Source organism: Ursus maritimus, unplaced genomic scaffold, assembly GCF_017311325.1.
Source record: "Ursus maritimus isolate PB19 unplaced genomic scaffold, ASM1731132v1 scaffold_26, whole genome shotgun sequence".
Classification (NCBI taxonomy): Eukaryota; Metazoa; Chordata; class Mammalia; order Carnivora; family Ursidae; genus Ursus; species Ursus maritimus.
Window position 1 is genome coordinate 29120441 of NW_024425119.1, and position 24995 is coordinate 29145435.

At 38.9% G+C, this 24995-nt stretch overlaps 1 protein-coding gene across 4 annotated transcripts in view; it reads left to right on the forward strand.

Moving 5' to 3' along the window:
- The window catches only part of FGD4 (FYVE, RhoGEF and PH domain containing 4), a 199591-nt gene that overhangs the window by 146982 nt on the left and 27614 nt on the right, over positions 1–24995 (forward strand). For 3 of the 4 annotated variants that reach the window (XM_008683468.2, XM_040642321.1, XM_040642320.1), the window contains 5 exons: positions 1224–1734; positions 16732–16821; positions 19072–19217; positions 19668–19824; positions 24614–24752. In XM_008683468.2, coding sequence (XP_008681690.1) covers positions 1224–1734; positions 16732–16821; positions 19072–19217; positions 19668–19824; positions 24614–24752 — 1043 coding nt within the window. Of the gene's footprint in view, positions 1–1223; positions 1735–3504; positions 3694–16731; positions 16822–19071; positions 19218–19667; positions 19825–24613; positions 24753–24995 lie in introns of those variants that run through there. The other variant, XM_040642322.1, reaches the window with a different exon arrangement.

Sequence of the window (24995 nt, forward strand, 5' to 3'; positions counted from 1 at the left end):
GCTAGCTGCTGTTATTTAGTGACTGTCCTGATCACCATTACGGTTACTGTCACTTATTATTGATCCCTGAGCACTTTCTATATGCCCAGCCCTGGGCTACGACGTGGGAAGAAAGCAGAGAACAAGAGAGGCGCAGTCTGCACCCTCACGGAGTATTAGTCTGTATTTGCTTTGTCTCCTTATTAGGTCATAGGAATCTCTCCAAGACTGCAGCCCAGAGATTTATGTTTTTCCTCCCTGGTATCCTGGAATAAAATATTATGCACATATTTATATGGGGACATTGTAATATATTGGCAGTTAGGTTTTATTGTACTATTAGGATTACATATAATACCAAGTAATAAGGGCTTTAAGGAAAACTAAAATGAGATGTGTAGTTTCTGGTAGAGTACACTTAGAATAATCCAAGAAAGCCTCTTTGAGGTGACGCTGAGCAGAATCCCGAATGATGGAAGGAGTCAGCCACACCGATGTCTTGGGGAAGGTCAGCTTGGGCAGAGAGAAGAGCAGCTGCAGAGACCCTTAGATGCACACATTGGCTGGTTGGCGGTGTGGGAACAGCAGGGAGACAGGAGTGGCAAGAGACAGTGAGTGAGGACAAATGGAACTGAACGGGGCCAGGGCAAGTGGGGGCTCATGTGTACAGACTCCTAGGCCGGGGACAGGATGCTGGATTTACCTTCTAAGTGTACAGGGTGCCCTCGGAGATTTCGACCTCTGTGGTCGAGCTGGAGAGAATGGATTTGAGAGGATGGAGACTGGAAGCAGAGAGGTCGGTTCGGTTATGGCAGCAGGGGTAACAACATTTCTGAGAATGTGTTCTGCTTTCTAAACAGAAGTAACCTTTCATTTCTAACCTGTTCATAATTTGGGGTCTGATGATACTCGTTTTTGAATTGTATAAAAGTAAAATTCTTGGGAAAAGATGGCTTTCACTGTAAGTACTTCCCACATCTCAGTCCGTACCGATGAGCCACATTGACAAGCCGCGCAAGGAAATGTTCCAGACCCTATAGCAAATGCTCAGTCTTACCATCTTTACTTACGTGTGTGTAGCATCCCAAGAGACTGAGAACCATGCCCGACTATTCCAGTCCACATTTCTAAAACCGTCAGAGGAAAAAGTCTTCGCTCAATATTCAGCCGGAATAAGCTGGTCTATCTTCTAGAACTTTTCCATGCCAGTGTTTACATGCTTCCTCTTATATTTTATCTTTTAGCGCATTATCAAATTACAGTGATTTGAAGAAAGACTCTGGTGTGAACCTGAATGTTCCTAGAACCCCAGGAAGGCATGGACCGACAGCCACCCCTCAGCAAAAGCTCCTCTCCCAGCACCCACCGCCGAAGCCGGAAAATGACGCAGATCCAACTCAGGGTGTACAGACTGGTGTGGCTAATGGTGTGATGGCAGCACAAAACCAGATGGAATGTGAAGAGGATAAAGTGGCCACTCTTAGCCCAGAAACTCCAGTTCAAACCTCTGACCCCTTGCTTGCTGTGAACTTAGTGAACGGAGAAGGAGAGGAGGAAGCAACCACAGGCTCTGCATCCCCCACAGCAAATGACTATGATGGAAATGCTTCTGACAGTGGCTGCAGGACTCCCAGGGTCAGCCAGGTGCTCCCCCTGGAAGAAGGAGGGGCAGACACAGAAGCCAAGGTGCAAGAGCGGGAAGACGGAGAAAGTCCTCTGGAACTGGACCAGCTGGACCAGCACCACGAGATGAAGGTAAAACGTGAGGCTGGTTCCTAAGTAGGAGGAAGCACCAACTGTTCCACTGTTTTTAAAGTTCTACTTAATAACACCCGTGAAATGAATGAGTCAGATCACCCACACCACCAGTTCAACAGTTTTTTAGCTTTAGCTGCTAATGGATGTGTCCCCTACTCTTTGAGGAAATATTTCACTTTTTCTGGTATAGTTTCTGTTGATCTTTCTATTATGATTTCAAAAGTCAGAGCATTCTGAAGACTTTAATATAGGAAAACCACAAGCTTGTTGTTTTACTTACAGAGGAAGAAAATGTTCTTTGTTGCTGTAGATATTTGGGCTACCTCCCTAATATTGATGGGCTAAGCAAGAGGAAATTGTGTAATCTTCGCTTTTCACACATTTCTAGTCTAGACCTGGAAGAGTAGTGTGCACTAGCAAATGTTTCATTTAAGGACACAAATATGGAAGTATTCACAAATTATTCAACAGATTGTAACCATAACTCTTTCCAGGCTTCTAATTGTTTTTTTTTTCTTTAATTTCTAATTAGGATAGTTTTAAAATAATCAACTTTATCTTGGATTTAGAAGCCTCTTTAAAGATCATCTTTTTTTTTTTTTTTTTTTTTTTGACAGAGAGACAGCGAGAGAGGGAACACAAGCAGGGGGAGTGGGAGAAGAAGAAGCAGGCTCCCAGCAGAGCAGGGAGCCCGATGTGGGGCTCGATGTGGGGCTTGATCCCAGGACCCTGGGATCACACCCTGGGCCGAAGGCAGATGCTTAATGACTGACCCACCTAGGTGCCCCTTTAAAGATCATCTTAACTAAGCAATACATTTATAGACGTAGAGACAGTTCCAGAAAGCTGAATGATTTTTCAGGTCACAATAATAGCCTGGACCATTGGTGCCCTGACTCACGGGCCAGTATTGTGACCCTGATGCAAAAAATATCACAAACTGAAGTGCCTAAATGCAGAAAATATCAACAAATGCAGCATCCACGAGTAGTGTCCTGGAGAGAGCGGGGCTATGGCAAATTAGAAGTTCAGATCCTTTCTAAAGAGGGCTGCAGGTCAATGAAACTGAGTCAATGGCGTATCTGCCCATGTGCAGAATCTAAGCTTACAAGTTGCTGATTTGCTGGTGAGATACATTCATAATTTATCTGTGCTACAGAGGAACAAGACCAGTGCATTTGTATTCTTTATTCATGTCAGTATGGTGCTTTGGAAGGATTAATAAATACAGCTTTTACAAAGTACCTGGAATTTCTCAGATCAAAGATGCAATATAAGCATCATTTTACAGTTCCTTGGAAGAGAAAGTTGTGCACGTCTCTGAAGACAAAAGAGGAAAAAAAAAAGGTCCCATTGCTCAATTTCTCTTTTTAATTATAAATAACAATCTGTGTAGGAGAGTTGAGAATTGAAAATTTGGCAATTATAGGAAAATCTGTAAATGACAAATCCAAGTTCTAAATTTATTTAGGATTTTTTATAGTGCCATGCCTTACGTGGCATTACCATGGGAGAAATTCAAAAGAACTGATACTAAAATATCAGAGTAAAAAGTGATTGATCGATGTGTTTACAACTTTAACTAAAATGAAATCCACATTATGGTACAGTTTTTACTGACCCTGAAAAAGGTCCCAAATAGAGAAAAAGCCAGGGATTTATTTTCTTCTAATTAGTGAATAAAATTTAAATGCTGACTGTCAGGCAGGGAAAGTTTAAATAAGGAAGTGGGTGGAAGAAAAGTGAGTCATACTTGGTAACGTTATCTGAAACGTTAAAGAGACAGGACATTGCAAAGTGAATCTCTTCACTACATCTTGATGTAGTGGCAGAGTTTAGTGCGGCTGTGCTTGAACCATGGTGAACAGAAGAGAAGGTTAGAATCGAGCAGCTCAAGACTCCTACATTTGTCCTTTTATAGTTGGGATGATGCCACCAGCAAGTATTTATGAAACAGTAAGAGCTATTCTTATTAATATTTTCGTTGGTAATGCCTGTGGTTGCTGGGTAGTACTTTTTTTTTTCCTGTCCTATATTATTATCTGTACATTCTCATAGATGAGTCGTATTTGGTTTGGGAGAGACTTAAATAGGGGCTTTCTTATTAAACTAGTGCAATGGAGTAGTATAGCTGGATGGCACATGCTCTATGTAGGAACAAAAATGCAGTTTTCTCTGCAGAGCTATTGATACAAAAACACCACATGTGTCTCTCACCTAAAGGTAGTATTAGGGGACACCTGGGTGGCTCAGTCTGTTAAGCTCTGCCTTTGGCTCAGGTCACAATCCCAGTGTCCTGGGATTGAGCCCCACGTTTGGTTCCCTGCTCGGCGGGGAGCCTGCGTCTCTCTCTTTCCCTCTGCCTGCAGCTCTCCTTGCTTATGTGCTCTCTCTGTCAAATAAATAAATAAATCTTTTTTAAAAAAGATAATAAAAATAAAAGTGAGTATTAAGATTTAATTTCTACACGGTGATAATATGTTCTCCTTTGCTGCTCTGGTGTCTGTTACATTGTCTTTGTTCAAATAGGCAAACATAAATGTTAGTAATGTTAAGATGGTAAATTTTATGTTATGTACATTTTGTCACAGTTAAAAACAAAAAGTGAAATGTTAAAAAAGAGTTAATAGTATATAGTAGAATCACTGGAACCAGGAAGTTTTGGTGCTCCTTCTGGCTCGTCTACTAACTAGTGGTATGACCTTAAACAAATCAATTAAATTATTTGTGCCTTTAGTTAAAGGATATTAACTGGGTGTAATCATAAAGCCCTTTTCAGTGATAATGTAATAATAATTCTCTGTTGTTATTTCTGGGTATCTTCCTTTGTTAGCATAGCCCATATTGTCGGCTGCCTCTTGAACTGTCTGATGTGTTGAACCTCTGAGGATACAATGAAATATCAGGGCGAATATGCAGACAACAGAAAAACATTACTTCAATCTTTATATAACTCAACGTAGAGACTTACATCACAATAGTCTTAGCTAAGTTTAAACCGGTATTAAATGTAATGGCTATTTCTTAATGCCTGCAAGGAATGGGATTGGGGGAGGAAGGGGTAGGAGCAGAGTAGACTCACAAAGATTCTTCAGAAAAGCAGATAGAACTCGAACAGTCATTGTTAATATTGAGAACTGACTTGAAAATTGTCTCAGCTTGTGTAACTTTCACTGATATCTGATGTGTTATTGTGATCAAGAATCACTTCAGTGGTGAATACAGAATATTGTTACTTTTACTGTGCAAAAGATAATACCTACCTCATTGAAACTATCGTCCTTACGATACTTTAGCAAAGCTACGCTTTTCCAATACTTAAACTTTTGGCAGCATCAGTGATCTAGAGTATAATCAGGCACCTCAAAGTAAGCAGATAGTTTTTTTAAAAAACCTCTGAACTAAAGGAAAATTGTGAGCACTTTGCGACACCTTCAGCTCCAACCCATAAGGGGTTATCGGTATCTTTAAATTAAGGTTAATTATGTATTACAAGAGATTAAAAGACTGAAGTCTAGTAAGGGGAAGATGCATTAGAAGGAAACCTTAACCCATAAGTGACGGGGGCCGGAAACTGTCGCACGGACCTGCGCGGACCTGCATACTTGAGGGAGTCAGGGGTAACAGTGTTATAATCCTGTTTGGCATGATGAATTTGGGTTATCATAAATAGCTTAACTATATTAAGAGATTCAGGTAAATGGGTCAGGACATTTTAGAATGAATTTCATTTAAAAATGGTTATTTTTTTTTCTCAGATTTTTGTGCTTCAGTGGGTAGGCTTCATTAGAAATGCATTAATGTGGAATGCGTTCATTGATTATGCCATATAATAAACATTTCTTTTTATCATTTTCATGAGCCTTTTAATATCCAAGATATACTTTCACAGGTTGTTTTGTAGATCTTCCTGAGACTTATTAGTGTTTCTTTCCTCTGTATTTCATATTGTAAGCCAAATATAAACATGCAGATGTGCGGTTTCTGAGACTAAAGTTGATAGAAATTATGAGTCTGCTATTGGCAACATAAGCTCACAGAAGCAATGTATTAAATCTAATAATAGCAGTTTTATCAAGAATATTATAGACACACTTTAAGTTCTTCATTTCACCAAAAATGAAAAATTACATAATAAAGCGAGGAATTGATGAAGATAGAAATTTGATACAACTGATAGAGAATTGATAACGGTAGAGATTTGTAGAAACATACTTTTTTAAAAACTTCGATTTTTTTTCTAGTGCCTTGTTTTTTTTAATTACCATTTTACTTATATTTTAACACAAGCCTGGAGAGTTTATAACCTTTGAACATACTCAAAAATTAAGAAGATAATCATCTCGTAAGGAAAAGAATGACAGAGAATCAAATTCAGGAGTATTGTGAATAGAAAACCAATGTTGTAATCCAGGTTAACTCACTTTCCTTTTTTTCCCTTTAATTTTACTTCATTGTGAATCTTAACACTGTTGATTTTGCAGGATGTAACTCCTGAGTTTTCTGGGAGTTAAAACATAATGCTAACAGTGGTTGTCACTTCCTTATGGGCTAAAAGTTCCTTTTTTGTGAGGCTTTAAATTTCTTTCCCTTCACTTCCTGAAAAATAAAGGGGGACCGCTGTTGAGATCATGTTAGACTTGAAGACAAATAGTCAGTTACTCTTCAGCTATTTCTTCTCTTTCCAACACAGCTTCCATTCCAAGAATGTGCAAGACAGCAGAAGCAGCGAATTATCCAGCTTCACTAATCAGTGTTTGTTGTTGCTAGTATTACAGCGGAAGTTCTCACTGAAGTTGTACGAGCTTTAAATCAATGTGTTGAACAACAGAAAAGTTGTCCCACTAACCATATGGATAGTTCATAAACGTCTTGAGGATAGCTTTTCTTTATTCACTTAGAACTGAATGGTGAATTTAGAAAGTTCTTTATTTTGTGGAGACTCCTTTTAGTATATTGGAAGGGTGTGAGAAAGTAAAAATGAGAAAATGAACTTCAGAGAGCCTGTACCTGAAAAACAAAAAACGAAAAACAAAAACACCTGTTCCATTTGTAAATTCAGTATGTGGGGCTTACTGTGCTAAGTGCTAGAACCCAGTGAACAAGACACACCCTGCCTCCAAAGCCTTGGTCTACCTGGTAGAGAGACAGGTGTGATCCGTGCTTCTCAAACACAGATGAAAAATAACCTGTACCTGGGAGAGGGCTGACTGAGGGGCAGGCTCCTGAGAAGCAGTTGAATTTAGCGTGAAGCAACGTGGTGAGGAGGTTGCCGGGTAGTTGAGAATAGACAGGAATGGGGTGAGGTAAGGAAGAGCAGCTGTATCTAGTCAGACACAAGTGGATAGATGCTGTATTTGTGGGTGTTTCTGGCCCAATAAGAAGAGGCCAGAGGGCTGGAGAATTGCATGAGGGGTAGAAGAAGAGGCTTAAAAAGAAAATGTAAGCTAAGAGCAAATTGCAGTGGGTTTGTATACCTAAACTGTATCTTTCCCCCCTGAAAACAGTGGATTTTTAAAATTGTGGATAAAAATTAATAATCCTCATAGAAAATCAAGAAAATGCAGCAAAGCATAGAAAATACAAAAATCACCCATATTTCCACCACCCAAAGAGAGCTGCTTTAGTATTTAACATTCCAGCTTGTTTTGCTGAGCTGATTTTTGAAAAAAAAAAATTTTTTTTTTCTTCAGTAGCCTAATGTATGGTCATTCTGCATCCTGTTTTGTAGGATTAGACATAGGTGTTTTCCTGTGTTATTTCAAACTTTCCATAAGCCTAATACTATCTGGCCTCCGAGGCACTTAATTAGAGCATGGAAGTGACATGATTATACATCTGTGGGTTTTAGAAAAATGAGTCAGATAAAAGGAAAACAGATGGAGCAGTTGTAAGCAACTGCAGTAATCCAGGTGTGAGAGGATGAGGTCCTGGACAGAGGCGGCAGAGGGGTAGGACAAAGAGGAGAGATTTCTGAGGGCCTCCTGATGGAGGTAGGGAATGAGTCATGTTCAACTCCTAGCTTGGATGAGGTGCCAGATGGTGTGTCACCTACTGAACCACAAGAGAATAGAAGGAGCGACATATTTGGAGGGCAAAAATTTAATTGGGTTTAGACATACAAAATTTGAGGGGCTTATGGATTGTCCTCATGAAGATGTCTCAAACAAAAATGGAATACTCTGAACACGTTATGGTCTTTTGGTTAAGGGTGAAGAGTTTAGAATTAAAAGAGATGAGTTCAAACCCCAGCTTTGTCACTTAGCAGCTAGGTGACCTCAGACATGGTACTTTAACAGAATTCGGCAGGTCTTGGTTTCTTAATATGTTAATGAAATAATTGAGGTGGCAGACAGGAAGGAACATAATTGTGTTTGGAATGATGGGAAGGAGTAGAGTTGCTAATTAGGTTAGTTTTGTACCTGTAGGACATCCATTTGGAGATATTAATTAAGCAAGTGGAAATACAGATCTGGAGCTCAGGAAAGAGGATAAGAATGTAAGAGGATGTACATAATGGTGTGATTAATATTGCCAAAATAGAACGTGCAGGAACAGGAAGAAGGGCAGGGACTGAGCCGTAGAAAGCAAAAACATAATCAAAAGGGGAACACAGTGAGTTGTGTGAGTGGAAAAAGAAGAGAGAGCAATGTCATGAGAACCACAGGATTTGGGGGAGGGGGCACAGGATTATTGGTGAGCTTTAAAAGAGTGATCATCATTTAGAATATGAAACTAGAAGTCAGTCTGCTAACTAGCTCAGAGAACCTGGGTAATCGAATTAAATGCAGTACATTTATATTGCACATACTATTTGCAAGGCACTGCAGAAAATACAAAGAGGAAACAGCTGAAAAGGAGTATTGAGATAAATAACCATTGTCTAAGATATCATGAGGTAAAAGGGAAAAGAGATCTCGACGATAAAATCAAGTTTCAGAGCATGACTGAGAGGGTGAATTCTTCCCTGTTGGCATAATTGAGAAGTAGGGAGAGTCTGGAACTCTGCGAGCTACAAAGACTACAGTGTAGAGGTAACTCTTAGGCTTGGTGCTGAATGTCAGTTTGGGAAGTGCCCCCCATAGAGGCCAGTGAGCAGCCTCAAGGGATTGAGGACAATGGAGAAGGTAAGCTCTCCTGGTGACTTGTGACTAAGATTCTGAGGACCAAGGTCAAAGGTAATGGGCACAATCAGCAGTCTCCCCAGAATTGCTGAGTGGCCTGAAAAATAAGGAAAGAGAAGATCAAACTTCGCAGTGGGCGTGAGGCAAGGTCTGCAAATCAGCGATACCAAGAGAACAAGATCATAATGGAGTCAGACATGGGGTTTAACAGAATGTTGACATGAATCAGGAGGTTTGGGAAAGCGAGGTGTTTGGAGGTCACAGTGCATATCAAGATGCTGTTTGGCATGGGTGGGGAGAAACAGAAAGGCCAGATGTTAAAAACACAGAAGTTGTCATGTGTAGCTTAAAACAAGCCAAAACAAAACAAAACGAGCAATATACCATAACCTGGTGGTCAGGAAGACAGGCTCAAGAGCCAGACTTTCTAGGTTTGCAACCCAGCTCAGCCACTTACTTACGAGTTGTATGACCTCGAGAGGTCACTTAAACCTCTCTGTACCTTAGTTTCTTCATCTGCAACATGGAGATAATGATACCTATATCATAAGGTTATTACGAGGCATAGATCATTGAATCGTTGTAAAAGATTTCGACAGTGCCTTAAAACGTAATGTGAGCTGTCAGTTAGATAAACATAAAATAAAATCCTGTTTCCTCCTCTGTAAGTGAAGATGAACAGACTCATGACCTGAGAAGGACCTTGATAGATCCAAAGTTCAACATATCCTGCCAGGTGAATATCCCAGCAGCTGTCGGTTCCGTGTTAAGCTGACGTGCTCCTTTGCGGGATGCACAGAGAAAATTTTGCATGCCACTTCCTTTTTAACCCCGGTTTCCTATATTTTGTTTGTTTCTCTTGCTTGAGGACCATAAGTTATTTCCACATACTGCACTCACTTATATGCACAAGGTTTTAACTTTAGGGAACTATCATCAGATATACTTATTAGTGACCTGATTACTTTGATGGCCTGCCTACATTTGGGATAGGTTAATTCAGTTATTGATTGTGAGCATATATTAAATTCTTCTTTGTGCTTGGTCTTTAATTTCTGCAAAAGGCAAAGGACAATTTAGTCTAATGTATACTAAATTGGGTATAAGAAGAACAAAGTTCTCTCTTTGCTACCACTTACTTCCTGTCTGATCTTGTGCAAGTAACTAAATTGTCCTTCTCAGTGCAAGCTCTTTTTTGCCCTTCTCCCTTCTGTATCTCAAAAGGATATAATACAAACCTTCTGATTAAAAGTTCACACTTGGCTATTCTCCTGTTTTGAACTGAATAAATAGTGGAGAGGACATCAGATTGGAAAAATATTGGTGCTGGGTCGAAGGTAGGCTTGAACTGTTCTCCCAAAGCTTCCTGAAGGCTCCTGCTAAAGTAATAAACTGTTTATTCTTGTGATACTATACAGTGAAGCCTTGGGAAAGGAATAATGTGTGTGTATCATAGTGAGTATTCTTTTTCCTGTAATGTGAACCTGGTGATAAATTTCTTGCTGATTACAAATCTTCCCTGAGACCATGTGACCTTCCTTATGACATTGTTACATGATCCTAATTGAACACAAAATTTGTATGTTATTCCCTTTCCTTCTCATTTTCTTGTGACACAAATCCACAGGGACTTCTCTTAAAGAGCTGTAACAAAGCAAGAACTTCATTTTCACAGACCAAGATTTGAATCCTGGCTCAGTCACTTCCTAGCTATATGATTTTGGGCAGGTCACCCATCCTCGTTAAGACACTGCTTCCTCATCTATACAATGAGAGGATAATGATACCTGCTTCTCAGGGTATTAGTAGGGTTCCACTAGATAATTCATGTGAAGCACATACGGTATGCCTAACACATAGTAAGTACTCTCTAAATAGCGGGGGCTGTCACTGTCGCTCACTCGTGATAGCCTGCCTTGACTTCCCTGTTCCTCAGTATCATGAGGAAAAAAATCTGTACAATTCTGGAATATTGGAATGAAGGTGTCAAGACAAGTTAGAGACTTTAAGATGCTTTTTGAGATGACAGGCCAATTATGTGACATTCAAATATCATTGTGATCTCATTTTAAATTACCACCTGCAGCCACATGGAAGACTTTAATGCCTAGGAAGGCATCAAAAATGACCTATCAAAATGTTATGCATCTCATGAATTGTGGTACAAAATCAAGTGTTTATTCCCTAAGTTGACTCATGTTGTTATGAAAGAACGGACTTTAGGGAAAGCAGAAACATACGTATTCATACAAAGTCACATCTGCCTTCTCCATGGAACAATTTAATTAATTGGGTAGAAACTTCCAGAACTTAGAAACATTCATTCTGGTCCTATAAAACCCAGTAGCTTATATACGTATTATTTTAAATATAACTATAATGAATATATGGAAAGAGCTATAAGAACTTTTAATAGTTTCGATTCATGTATTTAGAAAAAAAAATTCTTCCTGCTTAAAATGAAATCATGAGAGCATGTACTGAAAAGTTAAAAACCATAACTGAAGAGTAGTGAAGCTGATATCAATATCTGTTTCATTTTTATGTAATTGAAGGCTTTGCCCTTAAAACATCTTCTAAGAAACTCTAATTGTTGGTGAACCTTTATGAAGTTCTTTCCAAAATATTCGCTCCCCTGCCTGGTGGTTTTGAGGCATGTGGCCGTGCGTATGGCACTGAAGAATGAATCGCTGGCTCCACACAAGCATTTTCTGCCTACCCAGTAAATGAAGTCTGCGAGCTGCAGTGGGGGCTCTTTGTCTGGGCTCCTGCCATATGGAAGAGTCATGCCAGAAGGTCTGAAAAGAGCTGCAGGAGCGGGGGACATCTGTAAATGAGGAGGCAGAACCGACAGTGCAGCACATTCATGAGCCAGCGGGCACAGTGACTCACCACCAGGCTGAGCCTAACCAGTGGGAATGGAGCGTAGCTCTGCTGAAAGGTTACTGGACACATGAAGGTGCACAGTCCTAGCCCCGCAAGTGCATTGTGCAGAGAGAAGTAAGAGAGAGTGGAGGAAAGTAAATTGTGTGATCTTTTACTGCAAGAGGCATGCATCTTACCTTTTCAGTTGGGATCGTTTAGACATACTCTATTGTATTTTTGTTTGAGGCAATATTCTGAGAATCAGCTTTCAATATAGGGACATAGTTATAATTTGCAAGTGAAAAAATCTATTTTATAGAGGAATATGAAAGGTAAGATGCTTTTTTAATAGCATATGTATCATTTTAAAAAGTGAAGTCTATTAATAGGGCAAATAAGATTTTTTATTAAATCAATATTGTGTAGCCATTACTATTTTCCAAAAAAGCACAAGAATATATGACGACTTAGTATAGTGCTAAGCGCAAAGTAGGGTTGGTTATATAGTTTTGAAGTGGCAAATAATAAGAGACAATATTATATAACTTGACCTATTTAACTTTCTGTTTTAAAAAAGTACCATGCTATATCCCCAGTGTATCACCAATTTTAAAATATGTTTGTTATTTAATCCTAAGTCTGATAGAGTAGCAGAGACCCATGCATGCAGATGGATCATGTATTTCTCCCTAAATGTACTCACAGATGAGTTTCAGTAACTAATTTTTTTTTAAAGATTTTATTTATTCATTTGACAGAGGCAGAGAAGGCCAGCGAGAGAGGGAACACAAGCAGGGGGAGCGGGAGAGGAAGAAGCAGGCTCCCAGCGGAGGAGCCTGATGTGGGGCTCGATCCCATAACGCCGGGATCACGCCCTGAGCCGAAGGCAGACGCTTAACGACTGAGCCACCCAGGCGCCCCTCGGTAACTAATTTTTTAAAGTTAGAAGCCATCAGGGGTGCCTGGGTGGCTCAGTCAGTTAAGCCTCTGATGTCAGCTCAGGTCATGATCTCAGGGTCCTGGGATTGAGCCCCGCTTTGGGCTCACTGCTCAGCGGGGAGTCTGCTTCTCCCTCTCCCTCTGCCCCTCACCGCACTCCTGCTCTCTCTCTCTCTCAAATAAATAAAATCTTTTAAAAAAAAATAAAATGAAATAATAAAGTTAGAAGCCATCATATCATTACATCAAATATGACTAAATTTTAATACCTGATAATTATTACTAAAATGCTGAGAAGCCTGTGATAAATAGAATTTATATTGGAGAAGGAATGTGTAAATTATAAGGCCTAGTAGATATCCCATTTCATTTTCAAGTGGATGGTTTGTATTTTGTTAGTCTGTATCCCTTGTAGGCACTTATTACAGTCTTACTTCTTATTGCAGAGAAGAGTTAGAGTGAAAACCACGGGTTTACTGACCATGACAAAAAGTCCCATGCTCTCCTATATGATTGGAATCTGATTCAGTTACTTTTTAACTGTGTGACTTCGGGCAAGTCACCTGGCCTTTCTGAGCCTTGGAATTTTGTCTTGTATGTGTGTGCTGCGTATAACACAGGAATAATGTATCTATTCTATAGAGTTATTGTAAGGATGAGTCAATTATGTCAAATATAACAGTGTCTGTGCATAACAACCTATCAGTGAATAGTGTTAGCTGTTCTGGTGAAATTGTTGTTTGGGTCGGTGATTTCCTTACCTCCACCACAAAAATCCCTAGTAACTTTTCGTAAACCTATATGTGAGTGATTAAACTGAATGTCAGCAAGTTTACTTTTGCTTATCTTTGTGTTGGTTTTGGCAAGGTCAGGGACCTGACGTTAGAAGACCATCTGTGTGGAAGGACACAACTTTTGCTAATAACTGCTGGCATCTCCCTTGGATTTTGCAAATTATGACCAGGATACCTACAATATGCCAAGTTCAGCTAAAGTATGACTTAGAGTCAGCAAAAGATCCTTTATTATAAGCTTCCTATTTAAGATCCTGTAGGATGTGGAAGACCTCAGGAGTGACTTCATTGCATAGCAATAACAGACAGTATGACCTGTTGGTTAATGAATTCTCTGACTCATGAAAGATGTATTATTTTATCATGGCCCAAACGTTGCTGGGTGGTTTTCTTTAGAGGTATTTGTCAAAACCAGAATCAGAACATATGAAAGTATGTGAGTGAGTCAAAAAGATACAGTAGTACCACTATTAAAATAAAACTAAGTACTTGGAAAGAGCAAGCCACCAATCCTAATGACAACATGGATGTATCTCAAATGCATTTTGGGAAGTGGAAGAAACAAGACTGAAAAGACACATACTGTGTGATTTCATTTACACAACATTCTGGAAAAGGGCAGATCTGTTAATAGGAGCTGGTGATAGGAGAGAGGCGTGGGGCCGAGAGGAGGGAGCCATAGTGCATATACCCTTGCATTTCATTGGCTCCTGAACCAATCTCTGTGTATTCTTGATTGTTAGGCTGTCTTTTGACCTGGACAATGAGGGTAGTTTCTCCAAAGGAAAGGCTACATAGTAGTAAGGTAGATACACTGAACAGATCTGGATATCATTAAGAAATGGAGGGAAAGGATGTCAAACAGGCGAACGATAGTGCTAATACTTTACCCTGAATTTGTTGTTGTTGTTTTTAAGATTTTATTTATTTATTTGACAGAGAGAGAGACAGCCAGCGAGAGAGGGAACACAAACAGGGGGAGTGGGAGAGGAAGAAGCAGGCTCCCAGCGAAGGAGCCTGACGTGGGGCTCGATCCCAGATCGCCGGGATCACGCCCTGAGCCTAAGGCAGATGCTTAACAACTGCGCCACCCAGGTGCCCCCCTGAATTTGTTGTTTAACCACAACCTTGGCTAATTGTGGGATTTAATGACTACATAGTTCTTATTTCAGTATTTTTGAGACCACAAATTATTTAAACAGTCTTATGTTACTTTACCTGAAGACTTCACATAAAAATCCCTCATTTTAGTGCTGCTGTAAAAAGCAAAATGGTAACTTCTCACATTAGAACAGATATTGCATAGGGGCGCCTGGGTGGCACAGCGGCTGGGCGTCTGCCTTCGGCTCAGGGCGTGATCCCGGCGTTGTGGGATCGAGCCCCACATCAGGCTCCTCCACTATGAGCCTGCTTCTTCCTCTCCCACTCCCCCCTGCTTGTGTTCCCTCTCTCGCTGGCTGTCTCTATCTCTGTTGAATAAATAAATAAAATATTTAAAAAAAAAAAAAAAAGAACAGATATTGCATAAAGCATAAAAGTAGACCTCATATGTTGAACACAATGAAGCATTCCTACAGCTTAATAGCATTTTATACATAATTTCAAATGTAGCCTTTGCACAAATTAGACACTGGTCTAAAATATACTTTGTCCTGCTTTGGTATTAGAGTTTTTACTAAACCCTTACTATGCTTCATACTTGCCTAGAATGAAAAGGGTATTTCAGCAAGTAGCTAGGTCAAAATTTCTCAACAAAAAGATGTTTAGGTATAAAATAGAAAATGAGTTCTAATAGGACCAAACCCAAGAGCTTTGGATAGTTGAAGAAGGCTCCATGGACAAGGAATGGAAATTCAGCAGGCCATCCAAAAAAAAAAAAAAAAGTCTTAAACACCTAGAGAGATAAAGCAAGAATGTATGCCATGCAGAGAGGATGGAAAGAAGTAAGGTTTGGGAATGACCATGGACATGTTTGGATAACATGTGGATTAGATTGGTGTGTTTGGAGGGAAGGGTGCCTGCAAAGATACAATGAGAAAGAAGTCTGAGGAAGTGAGTAGAGAGAGATTTGAACAACCCTGATGGATTTTATCCTGCTGATGAAAAGAGGACTGTTGGAAGTTTTCCTTCTATGGAAAGTAGAATGATCTTGGCAAAGCAGAGTTAGAAAGATTGCTCGTACAACAGCATATAAGGTGGGTCTAACTAGCCAAAAAATCAGATCAACTGGGAGCTATTGATTGGCCTGGGCTTGAGATGTGGTATGAGCAAAACCAGATGGCAGTGATGAAAACTTAAAGGATGGATGCTAATGATGTAAGAGTAGGAGCTCATAGCAGCTGGATTTTGTGGTAGGGGACTAAGTTTAGAGTGATTTAAGATACCAAAGCCAGGTAATTGGAAGGGGATGGAACCATTGCCAGGCTGGTAAAGTTCTGGTGGGGTGGTGTGGGCTGGGTGGGAGGTGGGAGGATAGAGGTTTTCCTGAAAAGATGAGTTTGGTCTTACATTGACAGCATGTCAGTAAATGTCCAACAATAGTTAGGTTTGTGTGATTGCTACTCATCCATTCATTCAGCAATATTTTATTGAATGCCAGTATTTTATTGAAGCATTGTCGTAGACGAGAGTTACCAAGTTATCGAGAAAAAAATGTTCCCAATCTCATGGAACTAGCAAAGCTCTACAAATATATTTAAGAGCTAAGTAAACATATACTGAGGAAATAATAAAATGTTTGTATTTAAAATAATATGGGGTAGAGGGAGGGGAGCATAGATGAAACAAGATGAAAAATGAGTTGATAGTTGTTGAATCTCAGTAATGGATACATACTGGTTCCTTTTACTGTTTACTCATATGTGATTGAAATTTTCCCTAACGTTTTTTTAAAAAGGCAGAAAGTTAGGTGTGTAGGGCTAATAATTAGACAAGATATCTGAGAGAGTGATGAAATCATGGCTAAAGAGTGGCCTGAGAAAGGCAGGGAGAAAATGAGCCAAATACAGTGTCTGAGAAAGATAAAAGGTGTTTCAAGGACAGAGGTGATAGTGTCAATTTTGACAGAGGCTAGCAATGTTATAAGTTATATCTAGCAGATTGTTCATTTTTAATTATGTTCATTTCTGGTTGGATGGCCCTTCATGGCTGAAAAGAATTGAGTACATGAGAAGCTTGAGAAAACTATTTTGAGCATTTGAGAAGGTGTTTATTACTTGAAAAATAAGTCCAGGCTTTATTTCCTAATATGTGAACATCTGTTGTGTTTTTAGGAAACTAATGAGCAAAAACTTCACAAAATAGCCAACGAACTTTTGCTTACAGAAAGAGCTTACGTCAACCGACTTGACCTCTTAGATCAGGTAAGATTTTCCCTTTCAGGGTTATTTTTTGGCATTGTTCATCATTCTTAGTCATCAAGGGGTTTTAGAAACTATAAGAAGGGGATGACTGTTTTTGGCCAATGAAAGCTTTTTCTTCAAGGGAATCTTTACGATTTTTAGCTTTGTCAGTGAATTCACTAGACACAAAGGGTTTTCAACTCATAAAGAGCAGATTCAAGGACTCTCTGTGAGTCACAAAATCCCTTTATCTGTATGTTTCAACACTAAACACTAGTATGTTTCTTGACCATTTGTTATGATTCTAGAGCCATGTTACCATTATAATCTAAATAAGAGATTGGTGATTCTAATTCATACGAGAATATGTCACTGATTCTGTTTCTCTCATGCGCTCTTCAGCCCCATGTGACTCATCTGAATTGATGGAGTAATAGGGCCAGAAGAATTTTGAACGTTCACTTGCTCAAGCTTGTAGGAGACATCTAATACAGTGCCTGGTATAAAGTTGCACAGTTAATATTTGTTGGAAATGACATTCTACTTTATCATGTTTTGTATTTCGTCATGGTGGAGCCTTGAGTATCATTTCAAATACATGTATGTTTACAAAGAAAGTTTTAAAATGCATCATAAGAATCGCTTGAAAACTAAGGCCTCTTAATATTGTTTTAATGATAAAAGAACAAGATAATTGGTGGGTTGCTAATATAGACTCCTCTTATTAGAAGAGAAAGTTGCCATGTTGGAGTGTTAATTATAAGAAGAATTGCCCCACTTCTGCCATTGGGAAACTGGAACTTCATGGGAACACGCCATCCTGGGTGTACCTCCTTATCGTCGGTTCCTAGAATGAACTCTGGCCCTGTTAGAGTGAGCCTTAAGGGGCCCAATTAAGGGTTCTGTTCTTTGAAATAATGAGTTTGTGACTTAAATACTCACTTTCCAAAGAATTTCACTTTAAGTCCATTGATTCCTATTGGGTTTGTACTTCTGAAACAGTTTTTCTCCTCATGGGGATTACAGACCTGAAATGTTAGGTATTCCCATCATGGAGACATGTCTTTTCCTCTTATCAGGTTTTATGGGGTTTTGGTTTTCGTTTTTTGTTCTTTTTTGCTATTTCTTATTAGTAGCTGAGAAGCTACTGACCTTTTAGAATGAAAGCTGACCTTTTAGAATTTTAGAGTCTTAATTACTTACAATATCCTATCTATTAGAGTCTCTAAGGACATAATTTTGTGTTCATTTTGCCTCCCAAGAAAATGCAGTGGAGGTGAATTTAGAAAATTAACAACCATCTGGACATTATGAAGGAACAGACCTCCTTGTGCCTACATTTAACAGAATGGCAATTAAGAGGTATAGTAGCCCTAGTGGAGTATAGCTAAGACTGCAATTTTTTAAATTGTTTTTAAGATACTCATTATTATGTACAAGAGATCTTTTTATCCTCTTAGAAGTGTTCAAGTTATCATGAATTATTACTTAAAAGCAGGAAGACATCTGTGAACTAAAATACTTTCACTTATCCATTGACCAGATACTTATTAAGCACCTGTTCTACCATGGGAACTAAACTCTGATGGCCTCCCTCCCTCCCCAAGGGGGCATACAGTTTAAATAGGGGAAATGAGATTCATGCCAACAAATTACAATAAAGGGCAATATGATATACATGCCATCTAAGTCATTCAAAACATAAGAGTGAAATATACCACAATTGTTATATATAAAGTTTTCCATCTTTATAAACTCTACTTATAGATAGGAGTAAATCCCTTTACCTCAATTGGAAATTCTCTGGCATAGGAAAGGTTAACATAGCCTAGGCATAGGCGTAGCCTAGGTATAAAAAAAAAAAATCTTTTTTTTTTTTTTAAGATTTTATTTATTTATTTGACAGAGAGAGAGACAGCCAGCAAGAGAGGGAACACAAGCAGGGGGAGTGGGAGAGGAAGAAGCAGGCTCCTAGCAGAGAAGCCTGATGTGGGGCTCAATCCCAGAACACTGGAATCACACCCTGAGCCAAAGACAGTCGCTTAACGACTGCGCCACCCAGGCACCCCTAGAGTCAAGTTTTCTAATTCTGATTCCTGGTTCTTCTCAATCAGAGCATATATTCGGACATTTCAAAAATGATTTATTCCTTGAACCCTGAACCTTTTCATTGACTCAACAAAAGTTACTAAGAGCCCACTATATGCCTAGCACAGTGCTAGGTGGTAGCCAATAAATTTAAAGTAATGTTTGTTTTATTCTCTTATTCAGGTATTTTACTGCAAATTATTAGAAGAAGCAAATCGAGGCTCATTTCCAGCAGAGATGGTGAATAAAATCTTTTCTAATATTTCATCAATAAATGCCTTCCATAGTAAATTCCTATTGCCAGAGCTGGAAAAACGAATGCAAGAATGGTAAGAGGAGTAGATGGCAAATGATATGTCTCAGGCAGTCATATTAGATGTGGTGTTATTTGCTTTTAAATTGAAACAATAATGCTACACAAAGCTACAGCCAAACTTTGTGTTAAATTTTTACCATAAAGACCACTGATTAGAAGTTGTGGTACATTTTTAGCTTTGGTTGAAAAGGATTTCATCTCTGTTTTCCAAACAATCTTTTGATTAGTGGAGATGAGGTATTGGGGTAATCTGGAGCTTTAAAAACTCTATAGCATGTCTCTTTACTATGTCTTTCCTAAACTCCCTTTAGAAAGGTGCTGCTTTATTTCTCTACCCGTCTGACAGCAAGGTGGCTTGGATAAAGCACGGGGAGTGTGTAGAAAGTCATCACTTCATTTGGAGTCCTGTTAATTCACTTATTCTGTAAGAAATTTTAATGACCTGTTTCTGTATTTTGTACAGGGAAGCAACCCCTAGAATTGGTGACATCCTTCAGAAATTGGCACCATTCCTTAAGATGTACGGAGAATATGTGAAGGGATTTGATAACGCAATGGAATTGGTTAAAAACATGACCGAGCGTATTCCCCAGTTCAAATCAGTAGTTGAAGAAATTCAGGTAATTGGACTCTTGTTCAAGGCTGTGAATTAGTTTTTCTGTACAAATCATAAGGTCTTCTAGATCTAAAGTTGAGATTGAGACATCTGTCTGAGACTGCCAAATTCTGTGCTATTCTGAATTATGCAGAAATCATCTCCGCAAAGTTAACATATTTATTGAGCACGTGGCATGTGCTGAGCAGTAAATTCTCCATTTGCTTTTGAGTCTAGCTTTTATAAAGATCCACATAAATTTATAAAGTGGGTTCCCATTCAGCTCTTTCCCTCTCTTGTTCTCTTTCAGAGATTGAGATGATGGAATGAATATATATAAATGAACATAAAGAATGATTGCCATAAACCCTGACAGTCTGCAAACATTATTATTCTGGGTGTGTGTGTGTGTGTGTGTGTGTGTGTGTGTGTGTCACTTTATATGTGTGTCCTGATTTTTTTTTTCAATTTCACCAAACCTGGATAATACACTTTAATAATACCATAGTAATTTTTATTTGATTCTCTAGTCAAAGTCTTTAATAACTTATTACTTGATAAAGTTTAAAAATCAAAAAGGAATTCTTTAGGTCACATTAGATTCTTGGGGTGGGGATTCTGATGCTCCTCTGTTTTCTTTTGTGCTATATAAATATTTTTTATTTTACCATTTTAATTCCTCTCGGACTTTTTCATTTTTTTTCCTACTGTCTGTTGAAGGAATTATTATCTGCATCTTAATTTATCAGTCTACTTCAGATGAATACTAACCTAAATTCTGGTAGAGTACAGGCATTTTGCTCCACTGTAGCTCTGTTCCTCCATGCCCCATGCTTTTAGTCTCTTATATATTACCTTTACATGTTTTAAATACAATAATACAGTGATATAATTATTATTTTTTATAATTTTATGCCTTTGAATGTAGGGAGGATATAAGAAAAAATAGATCTATAAATGTATTTATTAACCCATATATTTACCATTTCTGAAGTAAGTTCCTTTCCACATAAAGTGATGTGTTTCTTGCAAGGCAGAATTGGATAGCAACAAATTTTCTTGGTCTTTGTTTATCTGGGAATATCCGTGTTTCTTCTGCACTATTGAATTGTGTTGCTGGATACAGAATTCTTGTTTAATTGTTGTTGTTTTTTTTTCTTTCAGCAAAATGAATGTCATTTCACTGTGCTCTGTCCTCTATTGTTTTATATGGGAAGTTAGGAACTGCATTGATATTTCCTATATGTGATGAATTGTTTTTCTCTTGTTGTTTTCAAATTTATCTCTTGGCTTTTGTCTTTGAAGAGTTTGAATATGATGTGTCTAATATGGCTCTATATTTTTCTTAGGGTTGAATTTCTTAGATATGTAGGGTTTTTTTAATCAATTTGAGAAGTTTTCAGCCATTATTTCTTCAAATAATTTACTCCAATTACACGTGTGTTGGTATTCTTGTTATTCTGCAAGTTTCTGAGATGATTCATTTTTCAATCTTTGTTCTTCAGGTTGTATCATTTCTATTAATCTTTCTTTGAGTTCATTGATTTTTTTTTCTCCTGCTGTCTGGAATCTGCTTTCGAGTCCCCGAGGTACATTTTTCATCTCAGCTCTTGTGCTTTTCAACTCCAGAATTTCCATTGGTTCTTTTTATAATGCCTGTTTCCTCCTTGGAAATTGCTATTTGTGCATTCATTGTTGTTACACTTTTCATGTTTTCCAAAACAATTTCCTTTCATTCTTTGAACATTTTTATAATAGCTACATTGAAGTCTTTGCCAGCTACATCCAGTATCTGTGTTCAGCGACAATTTCTTTTGATTGCCTTTTTTCAGTTTAGTAAATAGTAAAGGTTTTCTATGTCTTTGAATGTCTCATATTTTTTTGCTGAATAGTGGACATTTTAGAGAACCTATTGTAGCAACTCTGGATTCTGATCTCGCCCACTGACAGTAGCTTTAGTTAGTTTTGTTTGTTTTAGTAACTTGCTTCAACATGATCTATAAAATCTGTCTCTCCTCTGGTGTGCAGTTGCCAATGTCTCTACTCAGTATATGGTTTAATATTCATGTGTGTGTGTATGTGATCCCAGCCTTCTAGGGATTGCCCCTATGTCTACCTAGGTTAGGGGTCAGTTATTGAACACAGATGACTAAACTACCGAGAGCCGGTAAACTGTCATCTGCTGATGGACCTGTCTATGCATAGGGGAACGCATTTAAAGATCGGAGCATTTTCAAGTCCATTGGACCCTTTTACGTCTCCTGTCTATATGTTATTAGCCTTAGGGAAGCCCAGAGACTCTGCTGCCTTAAGCTGTCTTCTGCCTCTGCTGATCATTCACACAGCCTCAACCAAGAATATTATTATCTAACCTTCCCTCCTCCCACTTCCAACCACAGCTTCAGGCTAGTAGAGCCATTGGTCTTTTCCCCACTTGCCCACCTTCACTTTCACTGACAGTGTTGCCGGGTGTGTGCTTTGCCCACCACTCCAGATCTAATGAGCTGTCTCAACTTTAGCAGAGACACTGCCAGTCTTCACAGCCAGTCGCACCCAAACTAAACCTTCCAGTCATTGAATCTTCATTTGCTAGGGGAGGAATGGGTATGGCCCCAGGCCAGAATGCCACAAATTCTCACTGTTCTTACCCAAAGGTCAATAGTTTTTAAAGCATAAACTCTTTTCAGATTGTTCTGTGTCTTTGGTCAATTTCTAGATTGCTGAAATGGTTATTGTATCATTTTTATCCAGCTTTCTAGATGCTTTTTCCAGGGAGTATTTTGCCAGTCTCCTCCCTCAGCCATACCCAAAAGTCCTGCCTCTATCCATTCACTCTTTTTTCTTCTTCTCATGATTAAGCACTCATCTGCCTTTCTGAATGCTGGCCTTGATTCTTTTACTAGCCCCTTTTGCTTAAACTGGACAGGGTACAGGTTTGACTCTTCACATTCTTCTTGGCCTTCACACCCTCATGTTCCTGAGCCTTTAGCCATCACTAGGGTCATTGTTTCCAGTCGTTTCCTACCTCTAAACTGTCATAGCGGAGTGGGAATCAACCAAGTTTAGAATTCAGCCACTTAGTCACTGGACCTTAGAAGACTAACTTCTCTGAGCCACCATTTCTTCATGTAAAAATGTGGGGATCAGTAATATTTTCCCATATTTCATATACTAATAATATATAATATTATATACACATTTACAATAGGTTTTGTATACACATTTGTATGTATATGTATACAATTTGTATACACATTTACAATAGGTTTGTTGGAGAAAATCAAATGAGATGACTGAACTTACAACATTAATATTTTATACTTTATTAAGGAAAGCTATTATTTCCTCAGTTTCCATCTTGATTTCAGGCTCTTTGTACCTTTTTCCTGATCTATAGTATTAAGTTCCAAACTAATTTCCCCACATCTCCCTAAAGCCACACTGCAGTAGGTTAATCTTAATACATCTCAGATCTAACGATACTGCTTTCCTGCACAAAAACCTTAGATGAAGTCAAAACTCAGCTTGACTTATTACCCCAGATTACCTTTTCTTCCTCATCACCTGTTTCCCTGTATGTATATCTTATTTTCCAACAAAACTCAACATGTTTCATGTCCAGCTGCCTTGGGCCTGCTCTCCAAGGTCCCTCTTCCTGCACTTGTCCCCTGGTCTTCCCTTCCCTGCCCACCAGAGGCTGCCCTCATCAGAGTTCGTGTCAAATGCTCTCTTGTCTGTGAAGGCTTTAGTTTCTCCTTCGCTTTGAATGCAAACATCATGTCTTAATACCACTTTTATACCCAGCAGTGCCTTGATCATGGTATGAGTTCAATAAATATTTGAATGGGATTCCTGGTTTGTTTAATATGAACAACAATGCATCTTATTTTTCAAATAATCTTTTCCCTGTCTTATGTTAACAGCTTATTGAAAGCAAGGGCTATAGACTCAGTTTTGCTGTAAGAAAAGGAGATCTATTTACAGAGTTCAATTTCAAATGGAAAAGACTGACATGGCCTAATCAAAAATTAAAGTTTTGTGGGGCGCCTGGGTGGCACAGCGGTTAAGCGTCTGCCTTCGGCTCAGGGCGTGATCCCGGCATTACTGGATCGAGTCCCACATCAGGCTCTTCCGCTATGAGCCTGCTTCTTCCTATCCCACTCCCCCTGCTTGTGTTCCCTCTCTCGCTGGCTGTCTCTCTCTGTCAAATAAATAAATAAAATCTTTAAAAAAAAAATTAAAATTTTGTGAGAGATAATAAGATGCTCAGTTCTTATCATTCTTCTATGTGGAGACTTTAAGTTCTCAAAGGAAATGACATTTATGGTACCTTATTATTAAATAGTTTCTGCTGAGTCCAAAGTCTTTTAATACAGTTGTGCTTAGTGAACCTCATTAAATATATGCATCTTTTAAGTATGTCTGGAGTATGATTCAATAATGTGACCACAATAATGTGACTAATTAAAGTGGTTGCCAGCAATCTGGAATTTTCTCCCTTAAAATTCTGCTTGCTTTTTCTTTCTGTTCTTAGACTAGATTGGTGGGCCTCGAACTTTAATGCTGTTAAGAATCTGAGGTATTTTAAAATGCACGTTCGCAAGCCTTAGCCTCAGAGATTGTGATTTCATAGATTGGGATGGGGTTCAGAATTTGCATTTTTCATAGTGCCGTGGATTGATCTACTGCAAGTGATCCACAGACCACATTTTGCAGGGAAATACTGTCCTTGGTGGAAGTTCTGTATGACAGTGAGTTTTTAGATTGGCCACCTTCATTTTTAAATCTTTCTTCAAAAACCTTTCTCATCGTAGAAACAGAAGATCTGTGGGAACTTGACTTTGCAGCATCACATGCTGGAACCTGTTCAGCGAATTCCCCGGTATGAGATGCTTCTGAAGGACTACCTGAGGAAATTGCCCCCTGATTCTCCGGACTGGAATGATGCTAAAAGTAAATGCTTCTCTCCCTCCCCCTTTCTATTATGGGGTAATCAAGTGACCAGGAAGCCTTGTGGTTGAAGAGCGAGATATGTCTCACAGCCAATTCAGTAAAATACCGCTGCCAAAAAATAACCTCACTGGGAGTTGTCATCAACATCTCAACTAGGCAGGCACTTCTGAGCCCAAATCACAGGTTTAGAGCAATGCCGGTCACATTTCTCATGCTGATTTCACGTTAATCATTAACTCGGGA